At 46.2% G+C, this 9,899-nt stretch overlaps 1 protein-coding gene and 1 long non-coding RNA gene across 3 annotated transcripts in view; both read left to right on the top strand.

Annotated features, from left to right (window-relative positions):
* The window catches only part of smg7 (SMG7 nonsense mediated mRNA decay factor), a 14,769-nt gene extending 11,745 nt beyond the window's left edge, over nucleotides 1–3,024 (top strand). For both annotated transcript variants that reach the window (XM_008434680.2, XM_008434679.2), the window contains 2 exons: nucleotides 248–402; nucleotides 1,006–3,024. In XM_008434680.2, the coding sequence (XP_008432902.1) occupies nucleotides 248–402; nucleotides 1,006–1,119 (269 nt within the window). In that variant the 3' untranslated portion in view covers nucleotides 1,120–3,024. The remainder of the gene's footprint in view (nucleotides 1–247; nucleotides 403–1,005) is intronic.
* Nucleotides 3,025–8,212: 5,188 nt separating this feature from the next.
* LOC103479960 (uncharacterized) overlaps nucleotides 8,213–9,899 on the top strand; it is a 6,946-nt gene continuing 5,259 nt past the window's right edge. Inside the window, exons 1-2 of the long non-coding RNA XR_536021.2 lie at nucleotides 8,213–9,010; nucleotides 9,131–9,295. This is a non-coding gene — a long non-coding RNA (uncharacterized LOC103479960). The remainder of the gene's footprint in view (nucleotides 9,011–9,130; nucleotides 9,296–9,899) is intronic.

Here is a 9,899-nt window from a genome sequence, read left to right as displayed (position 1 = left end):
GTTTTTCTACTTTTAGTTTTTTTACTTTTAGTTTTTCTACTTTTAGTTTTTCTACATTTACTCAGCAGGTTAGAGGATGAAACGCTTGTCGTTTGTCATCGTAACGTCATGAACACTCTGGTTTCTTTGCTCAAACTGTTTTCTGCTGTAATGTTTTTAGCTTCGCTGTGTTTCGCCTCCCGTCTGGTTTTCCTGCTGCTGATTCTGCAGTGATTTTCTCTCCTAACGTTTGTGGTGCTGCGTTCAGGGACCGGCTTCGGCCTGGACTACCTCCCAGCCGCCGCCTCCGCCGCGCCGCCCGACTCCAGCTGGCACCAGGCCGGCTCGGCGGGGAGCTCCTGGACCAATCAGGAGTCTCCCATGGAGGAGTCGTCCTCCACCGTGCTGCTGGACAGCCTGAAGGTACCGGCTCTCCTCTGACCACATCACTCCCTTCCTGTTAGCCGCTAAAGCTAGCGCGGCCATTACTGCAAACGGAGAGACGTCCATGAAACCAGACGGTTCTGGTTCAGGACGGACTTCATCCATGAAACATGATGTCAGTTAAAGCTGAAGATGTGGATCTATTAACTATTAAACTAGTTTATCTTTCATGTTAGACGATTCAACAGGAAAAAACTGTTTGATGACTAATGAAAGAGACGGTTGGTCCAGATTTTAAACAAACCGTCATCATTGATAAGTGATCGTCTGATCAGAGCCGTATTGATCAGATCTGTGATCAGCTGATCGGTCAGACCGGCTTTACGCTGACCGGACCGAAACGCATCAAACTGCAGCAGAGCCTCATGTGGAGGTCAGACTAGCACAGCTGACCTGCAGAGTGTGTGTGTGTGTGTGTGTGTGTGTGTGTGTGTGTGTGTGTGTGTGTGTGTGTGTGTGTGTGTAAATAAAACTGTAACCTCTGCAGTAGCTAAACTTGTCGTCCTCCTTCAGGTTTTATTGTCTGATTGTCATGTCCATGATGTCAATGTGACGTCCAGTAACACGCTCCATGTCCTGCAGTCCATCTGGTCCAGCTCCATGATGCAGCCCGGCCCGTCGGCGCTGGAGCAGCTCCTCCTGCAGCAGAAGCAGAAGCTGCAGCGAGGCCACGGCGCCATGAACCCGCCGCACTGAAGGGCAGCGCGAGGCGGCGCTTTAGTCCGGACGAACCACCACCAGGAGGGACGGAGGGAACCAAACACACATCAAATTAAAGCGGTGGAGGCTGGGGAGGCGACGCGACCCCCCGACGAGGCTCAATCACCACCCCACCCCTCTCTCGGCCGTTCGAGGAGCGGTGGCGCCCGCATCGGAGGGCGACCGCGGCGCCACGCTGCCGCCGGCTTCCTTCAACCGGCGGGAACCTGAACTTTGAGGAACCCCCAGCAACACCTCGGACCCCCGGACTCAGACAGACGCCTCACCCGGAAATCTGGTTTCTTCTTGGGAAAAAGGTTGGAGCTCCTGGACGTCTGCTTGGTCCTGAGGCCGACGGGGCGAGGGCGGCTGGTTCTGGTTTAAGGGAGGCCAGGTGGAGAACGGGCCGGACACAGACTGGACTTTCTGATCTCTCCTGTCATTTTCATTGGAGTGAAGGAGGAGGAGGAGGAGGAGGAGGAAGGTCTTTAAATACCTACTGATTATATATGGGCGTAGCTGAACCAGGGTTCAGACACCTGGCGGCGGCGGCGCAGTGGGCGGGGCTTAGAGCGGCCCAGTAGTGTTACTGTTAGCTTACAGAGATTACAGATATTAACTGAAAAAGAAAAAACTGTATTTTGTGATTTGTTTGTAGCAGTTTTAGCTTCTCGCCCTCGAGGTGAACGGCTTCATCCGTTAGCTTCCTGCTTCAATACTTCCGGGTTTTCCTGCCTCTACTTCCTGGAACGCTTCACCTGATGATGAACAAACTCCAGGTGTGACCTGCTTGCTTACTGAACCGGATCTGCTCCTTTACTTTCTGTTCCTGTTCTGCCTCGTTTTAGTAGCAGCTGCTGTGGGTCCGCCGGGCCACCGGTCCGCCGGGCCACCGGTCCGCCGGGCCGCAGCGTCTCCCTGACGACCAAAAACACAGCAGCTTCACTGCTGCTTTAGAAAAAAGGAGGTAATTAATTGCATGACGTGAACAAAATGGTTGAAAAGCTTCCTGATCAGATCCAGTTGGAGTTTATTAGAAAGGCTGAAAGTTTCCTAAAAGCAGGAAATTCATGTTTCAACCAGAAGCTTCTGGGACCAGAAAAGTCCAGAATCCTAAAATATCAACGGTTTTTCATCCACGTCTTAATATTCCAGTCTGGGAGCTGAGCGGCGCCATCTGGTGGACGGAGAGGAGATCTGCAGCTGGCTGGGATTTGAACCAGCCGGCCAGGTTCTGGTTCTGGTTCTGGTTCTGGATCCTTGGAGCTCTGAGGCGCCAGCAGGATAAAAACTGAACGTTCAGCTGCAGCTGCTCTGGTTTAAACTTCACTTTTTATTGAACTGTTACAGTATTGTAAATATCCAGTTATGAAAAAACGAGGTGCCGTTTCTGTCACGTGACTTTTTGTTTTATAAAAAATGATCAGACGGTTCTGAAAGCCCAGCGGGTTATTGATTATTGATCAGCTGGCCGTCTGAAGGTTCAGATGAGGGAACAGTTCCAGGGTTTGATCCGGTTCGTTTTACAGTGGAGCTAAAATCAGCTGGACTTTGGGTTCTGACCTGAAGTTCTGCAGTTCCAGGCTCGGTTCTGGTGTCTCCCATGCGGTCAGGGTGGACCCGGTTGGACCCGGTTCAGCCCAGCTCAGCTGCTCTTTTCCCTGGGATGTTTTCTCCAGACTTTGTGGTCGTGCTTTTCCTGTTGCTTCATCTGAAGACCAGCTGCCGGACCGGACCGGACCGGAGGAGCCGGTTCTGGTCCCGGTTTACTCTGCAGGTTCTGGTGGGTTGTAACGCCAGCCTGGTGTTCTGGTTCAGGGCTGACCTTTGACTTCTTGTGTTTGTCTCTGTACTTTCAGATTTGGTGGAATTAGCCTTTAAATAAACGTGGACTGTTTCCTCCACTCGGCTTTTTATTTTAACACTTTTCTTATAAATTCAGAATTTATCAAAGTCACAAACAACAAACTGGTTGAACATGTTGCTGGTCAGCGGTGGAACCTGGATCCCGACATGCTGCAGGTTTGAAGCGCCTGGGTCACGTGATGGTCACCTGATGACCTGCTGAGGTTTTTGTTTCCGCCACCAGGGGGAGACAAACACCTGCTGGACCCACTTTGACCCTCTGCTGCTCATCGGGCCTCATGATGATCCTCAATAAGTTCACATCGATTTTGAATCAATACATCACGTGACTTGGATGCTATTGAAGAGGAAATTTAACTTTTAAATGTAGAATTAGCTGAAAAACATAAAAAGGTTCATAAAACGAGTTTTCCTCATCTGGTCTAGTACAATCATTTCACAGATTGTCAGTGGGTCACATGACCCGGAAGCTATTGAAGAAACAGATTCGGTATTTTTTTCATATTGAATAAAGTGAATGTGCCTCATGTAGTAACACGAACCAGACGGCAGAAGGCAAAACGCCTATTTGGTTCGGAAATCTGTTGACGGGCCCGAACCGAACCTCCGAGGTTCCGAGCAGGGAGCGGAGAGGACGGCTGGCCGAGATTAGCGTTCATGAATCGGGTCAACCTTCAGCTAAGAGCCGATAAAATCCACCAGGAAACTAAAACTGCGGTGAGAAACCCACTAAAGTTATGAAGGAAAAATCTGAGAACTATTAGTTATATTTTAGTTATTATATTTTAGTTATTGTATTTTATGCAAAACGCTCCAGTAACATTACATAATGTTTTTTAGCTTCAGAAAATAAAACTTTACCTTAGAAAAAAGAAGCTGTGACTCAGCGTGACGTTATCATGACGTAAATGACGTAAGAGCGTTTATCGCATTTTCTGTTAAAATACAAATTGTTCTGTATTGAGCGAAGAAATCAGAGGTGGGCGAGAAACTAAATAAAAAATTAAAAAGGATAACTTGCAGTGTAAAAGCTGACCGGATGTCAAAACCGGACCAAGAACCTTTGTAATCCAAATAGACATAAGGATAGATATAGATATCTATATCTATAGATATCTATAGATATAGATATCTATATCTATAGATATCTATAGATATCTATATCTATAGATATAGATATCTATATCTATAGATATCTATATCTATATCTATAGATATAGATATCTATAGATATAGATATCTATAGATATAGATATAGATATATATAGATAAATATAGATATAGATATCTATATATATCTATAGATATATATAAATATCTCATTAGCATCAGTCAAAAAGTGTAAATATTCATAAAGTGTGTTAGTTACTTTGTAAACATCACTGCTGTGTTTTTTTTTAAATTATTTTTCTTTTTTTTTGTCCATCACTGCAAACACAAAATCTTGCCCAGTATTTTTGGTCTAATTTCTAGTGTGAATATCTTTTGACTTATTTTAAATGTGCTTCATCAACAAATAATCGCTTGTTTAAAGACACGATTCCTTAATATCGATGAGAAAGAACCACAGTTTCACTGGATCATTTCACTTGAAACAACATTTTTCCTGTTAAATTTATCTGCCATTGGATCTGGTACATTTCCACCAGTTGTTCTTGAAACAAAGGCCTGTTTCTAAGTTTCTTTTTCGTTAGTCTTATTTGAACTGAGTTATTTTGTCTATAAGACCAAACTGACGTGGTAAGTTTGTGTCTTTGCAGTGTGATGAGCTGCAGTAGATAACGATCCTCCTCCCTTCAATCCAACCACAGCGAGTTGATAAGAAAAACCTCAAACCGCCTTCAGCTGCTGCTGCGACGCTCCCATAGAGAAACAATTCAACAGTTTTTGTATGAGTGTTTCTCACCGTGTTTACGGACCACAGTGACTGAAGTCGGCCTGAACGTCTGACAAAAACCTCCGAGCCTTACGACGAACCGCTGATGGATTCAACACAAAGCTCTGATTCCTCCAATCCTTATTGTACAACTTTGGACATTTAAACCACCGATCCACTCCACCTGCATGGTGACCCAGCTTCTAGGAGTCACTAGCTGGTCAAATGTTGCCTGATAAGGTTTTAGGCAGAGAAATTACAATTCCCATCAGTCCGTCTGTCTGTCCATTAACTACATTTAACTTCTCACCTTCACATTTCGCTACGTTCTTCCCTCAAATGGTCCAAAACTCCATCCATCCATCCATCCATCCATCCATTTTCTTCCGCTTATCCGGGGTCGGGTCGCGGGGGCAGCAGCTTCAGAAGGGAGGCCCAGACTTCCCTCCCCAGCCTCTTCCAGCTCCTCCAGGAATCCCAAGGCGTTCCCAGGCCAGCCGAGAGACATCGTCCCTCCAGCGTGTCCTGGGTCTCCCCTCCTCCCGSYKCCCGGTGGGACGTGCCCRGAACTCCTCACCAGGGAGGCGTCCAGGAGGCATCCTGACCAGATGCCCGAGCCTCAACTGGCTCCTCTCGACGTGGAGGAGCAGCGGCTCTACTCTGAGTCCCTCCCGGATGACCGAGCTTCTCTCTCTAAGGGAGAGCCCAGCCACCCTGCGGAGGAGGAAACCCATTTCGGCCGCTTGTATCCGTGATCTCGTTCTTTCGGTCATGACCCAAAGCTCATGACCATAGATGAGGGTGGGAACGTAGATCGACCGGTAAATCGAAAGCTTCGATTTACCGGTCGATTTAGCTTCGCAAATGGTCCAAAACCCAGAGACGCCAAAACTCAGCCACTGGAAGCTGCGACTCAGTTTGACCCAAAGGTGACCATTAAACTGGTTCTGCTCTTCAGCTGCAGACCCAGCAGAACCACTTCACCTGCCCAACCACACAGAATCCAAACAATCTGAGTCTTAATGGGCCTCAGCTGTCTCTAGTAAAGACCAGTGGAAAAATCTGACCTTCACTGAGAATCAACCTGAATGTTTCACAGCAGCTTTAAAGCCCAGATTCACAGGAACCAACGAAGGAAAAGAAAGTCCTTCCACATCGAGAGGACGGTGGCAGACGAGGGCCAAAGCAGAGTCCCAGCTGAGTCAACCGGCTGTTTCAGCATCACAAGAACAGGAATCTCAACGACCACCTGATCTGATTCTGCCTGAAGGCTTGAGCTGACGGACTGATCCTCATCTGCACTCAGATTTTCCAGATGTTTCTGTAGTGGTGGGATGTTTCCTGCTGCTGGACAGCAGATGTGGTTCCTGGTATCTATGATCCTCAAGTCTTGGGAGAGCAGTTGATGCCTCTGAGATCGTCTCAGGTTGCTGAAGGCTCTGCAGTTTGTTTACAGTAACAGGGTTTCCCCCAGCGACCCGCCATCCTTTACTAGCGCCACCGCCTGGCTAAACCTTACTTGTTTATGTTTTTAGGAAAATAATAATTAACAAAAAAACACGGGCTGCACAGTGGTGCAGTTGGTAGAGCTGTTGCCTTGCAGCAAGAAGGTTCTGGGTTCAATTCCCGGTCTTTCTGCATGGAGTCTCCATGTTCTCCCTGTGCATGGTGGGTTTTCTCCTGGTACTCCAGTTTCCTCCCACAGTCCAAAAACATGACTGTCAGGTTAATTGGTCTCTCCAAATTGCCCCTAGGTGTGAGTGTGTGTGTGGCTGTGTGTCCTGTGTGTCTCTGTGTTGCCCTGCGACAGACTGGTGACCTGTCCAGGTGACCCCGCCTCTCGCCCGAAACGTTAGCTGGAGAGGCAGCAGCACCTCCTGACCCACTGAGGGACAAGGGTGAAAGAAAATGGATGGATGGATGGACATATGTTTATAGCAGATAGGTTTCTAGTTTAGGCATTTAAAACCGGACCAATCACACCGCTGGCGCCTCGCGCGCTGCAGTAGCTGGAATAAGTTTACCTCAGCGCAGATCCTGCGCGCATCCTTTCACTCAAACTGGACACAGGCTGACCTGTATGGATATTTACATCAACCCCCTGTGAGGAATTATGATTCTTTGCAGAGGTTTTGATCAAGGTAGGAGTTTAAACACCACTCTGGTTGGCTCTGGTTGCGCAGCTCTACGTGAACTGCAGAAAGAACTTGTAGTCGCTTTCAGAGGTCTGTTGAGAGAGCGGTGAGAATGATTTATATTTATGGACAAAGAGTTTTGTGTGGCTTTTCCATCTCAACACGCTGCCCAGCGCCCGGCTCTATCTGTGTTCCCGGTTGGCTGGTGTATTAGTTAATGCACAGTAGGTGAGGCTGCCATGCATCGGCGCCACTGGGCCATCTGACCCACAAAGCAGGTGCAACGTTTAGCCCAAAGACAGACAGGTGGAGGGGGAATCGAACCCTCTCTTTGTGGAACAAACTCCTACCACCGTCACCATCAGCACAGCTTATCATGATACAGTCACACTTTGAAACAGTTCTGCTGCAAAATGTCTGCAACCATTTGGCTCCTCGGGGATTTGAGTTTGAAACCTCGATGTGTTTAGTGGCATCACGTCCAGAACGTCGTCCAGGAAGCCTCGTCTGCCCACCGCTGAGTCCTTCATACAGCAGCTTCCTGGACATCAGCCAGCCTCTGGAAGGCTCTGGACAGCCGCCTGGAGAATCTACTCAAACCGTCAGAACCGTTTCCTCACCTGAAAATGAAAAGGGTGGTTTGAATTGTTCGTCCACATGGATTCGGCATCTTGGAGCCCAGAATTGATGGACCTGAAACCAGGACCCAGAGTGGATACATTTCACAATGTCTGCATCCAATCCAACACATCTCTGTTGGTTTTGCACCTTCCTCTCTCAAATGACAGACATGGGGCAGTTTGGTGTGTTTTTGTTCATTGTGTGGCGGCGTTGCAGCGCCCCCGATTGGCCTGGCATACCTACTACACCATTTTCTGCAGCGCTGCTCCGTGTTCTGTGGATGCTCAGGTTTTCTTCATCATTTACAACTTTTCCATGTTTCTCTGTGTAGACGGGGCCTAAACCAGGAATGTTGGCCGTTTTTGCTCTGTGTCAACACAGAAAATGTTTTTCATGTTCACGGAACATATTTGTGAAAATGCTGATGCATTTGCCAAACCTCTGACCTCTGACCCCGACGACGTCACACAAACAGTAATGATGATGTCCAAGGTTCCCCCAGAAACATGCTAACCGCGGCGGTTGGGCTCAGTCCCAGCGACTCGCCGTGTCCGACTTTGAAATGTTGACAGGAAATTTAAAGTATCACTTGATTATTATGTGTTATTAGAGGATTAATTTCTGAACACCAACTATAAAGTTGTAAAAAATGTAAACATTAAAAATAATTAAAAGAGCAATGCTAAGCCTGGTGTAGCTCAAGTAAAGCCTGGCGGGCTGCCAGGCTTATAATAGACTGGAGGAAACCTGCAGCAAAACCTCCACAAATCTCAAATTATGTCTTTTTGTTGTTATTTTTATTGCAGTGTTGCGTTTATGGCCGACTGTGTGCGGATGCCTTATTTGCATACTTGCTGTTTAGCGCCACTTACAGGTCTGGAGGAGTAACAGCAGCAGTTTGGTGCCGATTGAACCGGTTCTGTGTCGATGGATGATGATCATATCTGACCCACACAAATGGATCAGACTGAGATCTGAATATTGAATTAATAAGTTTATAGATGCAGCATCAGTTTTATGAAGGTTAACTTTGAAATCAGTTTTGATTATATGCATGTTTAGTTTGTAAAAAGCCAAAACAAAAACCCACATGCATAAATATTGTGGTAGAGATGAAAATCCAAACTGTTTGTATCATATTAGAGTTTGTTGATTTTTATGCATAATGATGGAGGAAAACACCAGCAGGAGGTTTTTTCAGTCTGGAGGTTCAGCTGGTTTCCTGCTGCAGGTTTTTGTTGGGCGGTTTCTCATCGTGTTAGCTGGGGTACCACTCTGACTGAACCTGCACACACAGCGCTGCAAAAACCTCCAGGCTCTGCTGACCTGCCTGGAAAACCCTTAAAACCCCCATGGAGACCCAAACAACCGGAACCAAGCTGCGTTTCAGGTCAGTCCTCTAAAAGCTCCTTTATGAAGAAAACCTGAAGCTTTTCTTGCGCTCACATCTCTGCTGTGCTTCTGATCAAACGCTCGTCGGAGTGAAATCCACCTTTTAAAATCCCAACAGATCCTCGTTTACCGCTGCCGGATTCATAACGGCTCCGTTTGAGGAGGTGCAGGATTTTTCTGCTCCTCTGGAAACGATTTCAGCTCCCAGGTTTTTGTACGAGGCTGTAATACTGTGATGCTCTGACGTTCGGGAAGCCGATCCGACTCACCGTCTCTCCTAAAGGTCAGAACAAACTTCCACACATTTAGGATGTTTTTACCTCCAAACGAGTGAAAGAGGTTTCATCTGAGCTGCACAGACTTTGACTAGGACTCGTTTCTCTGTAGATCTGAGCAAAACGAGCCGTTGAGACCGAAACGCTCTGAGCGACAATCTGATCCAAGAACCAAACTTTATGGTTTTAAAAACATATTTATGCTGTGATGTGGCATCAACACTCGATAATTAATCCTTATTACGTCATTAAAGGTTTTTCTTTTCAGGATCCAAAAATAAATGCATTAAAATAGTTGGAATTAAATGTCAGTGTGAAAATGTTGACGTTACACAAAATATATTTAATTGATTTGGATAAATCAATGAGTTGATAAACGTCTGAAATTAGTTTTTAATGTTTTAGTAACTTTAGATTTTCAGTCTTGGATCTGAAATTAATCTGAGAAAAATGTTGTTTTGGTTTATTGTAATAATTGAGTCGTTTCTAAAATGATCAGAAATGTTTAGATAAAAACATAAACGTTCAGATATTAAACATAAATGTTCAGATATTAAACATAAACGTTCAGATTTTAAAAATAAATGTTCAGATATTAAACATAAACGTTCA

The sequence above is a fragment of the Poecilia reticulata genome, linkage group LG17 (genome assembly GCF_000633615.1).
Source record: "Poecilia reticulata strain Guanapo linkage group LG17, Guppy_female_1.0+MT, whole genome shotgun sequence".
NCBI lineage: Eukaryota > Metazoa > Chordata > Actinopteri > Cyprinodontiformes > Poeciliidae > Poecilia > Poecilia reticulata.
The sequence above is the reverse complement of the archived record's forward strand: the minus strand, read 5'-3'. Positions and strand labels throughout refer to the sequence as shown.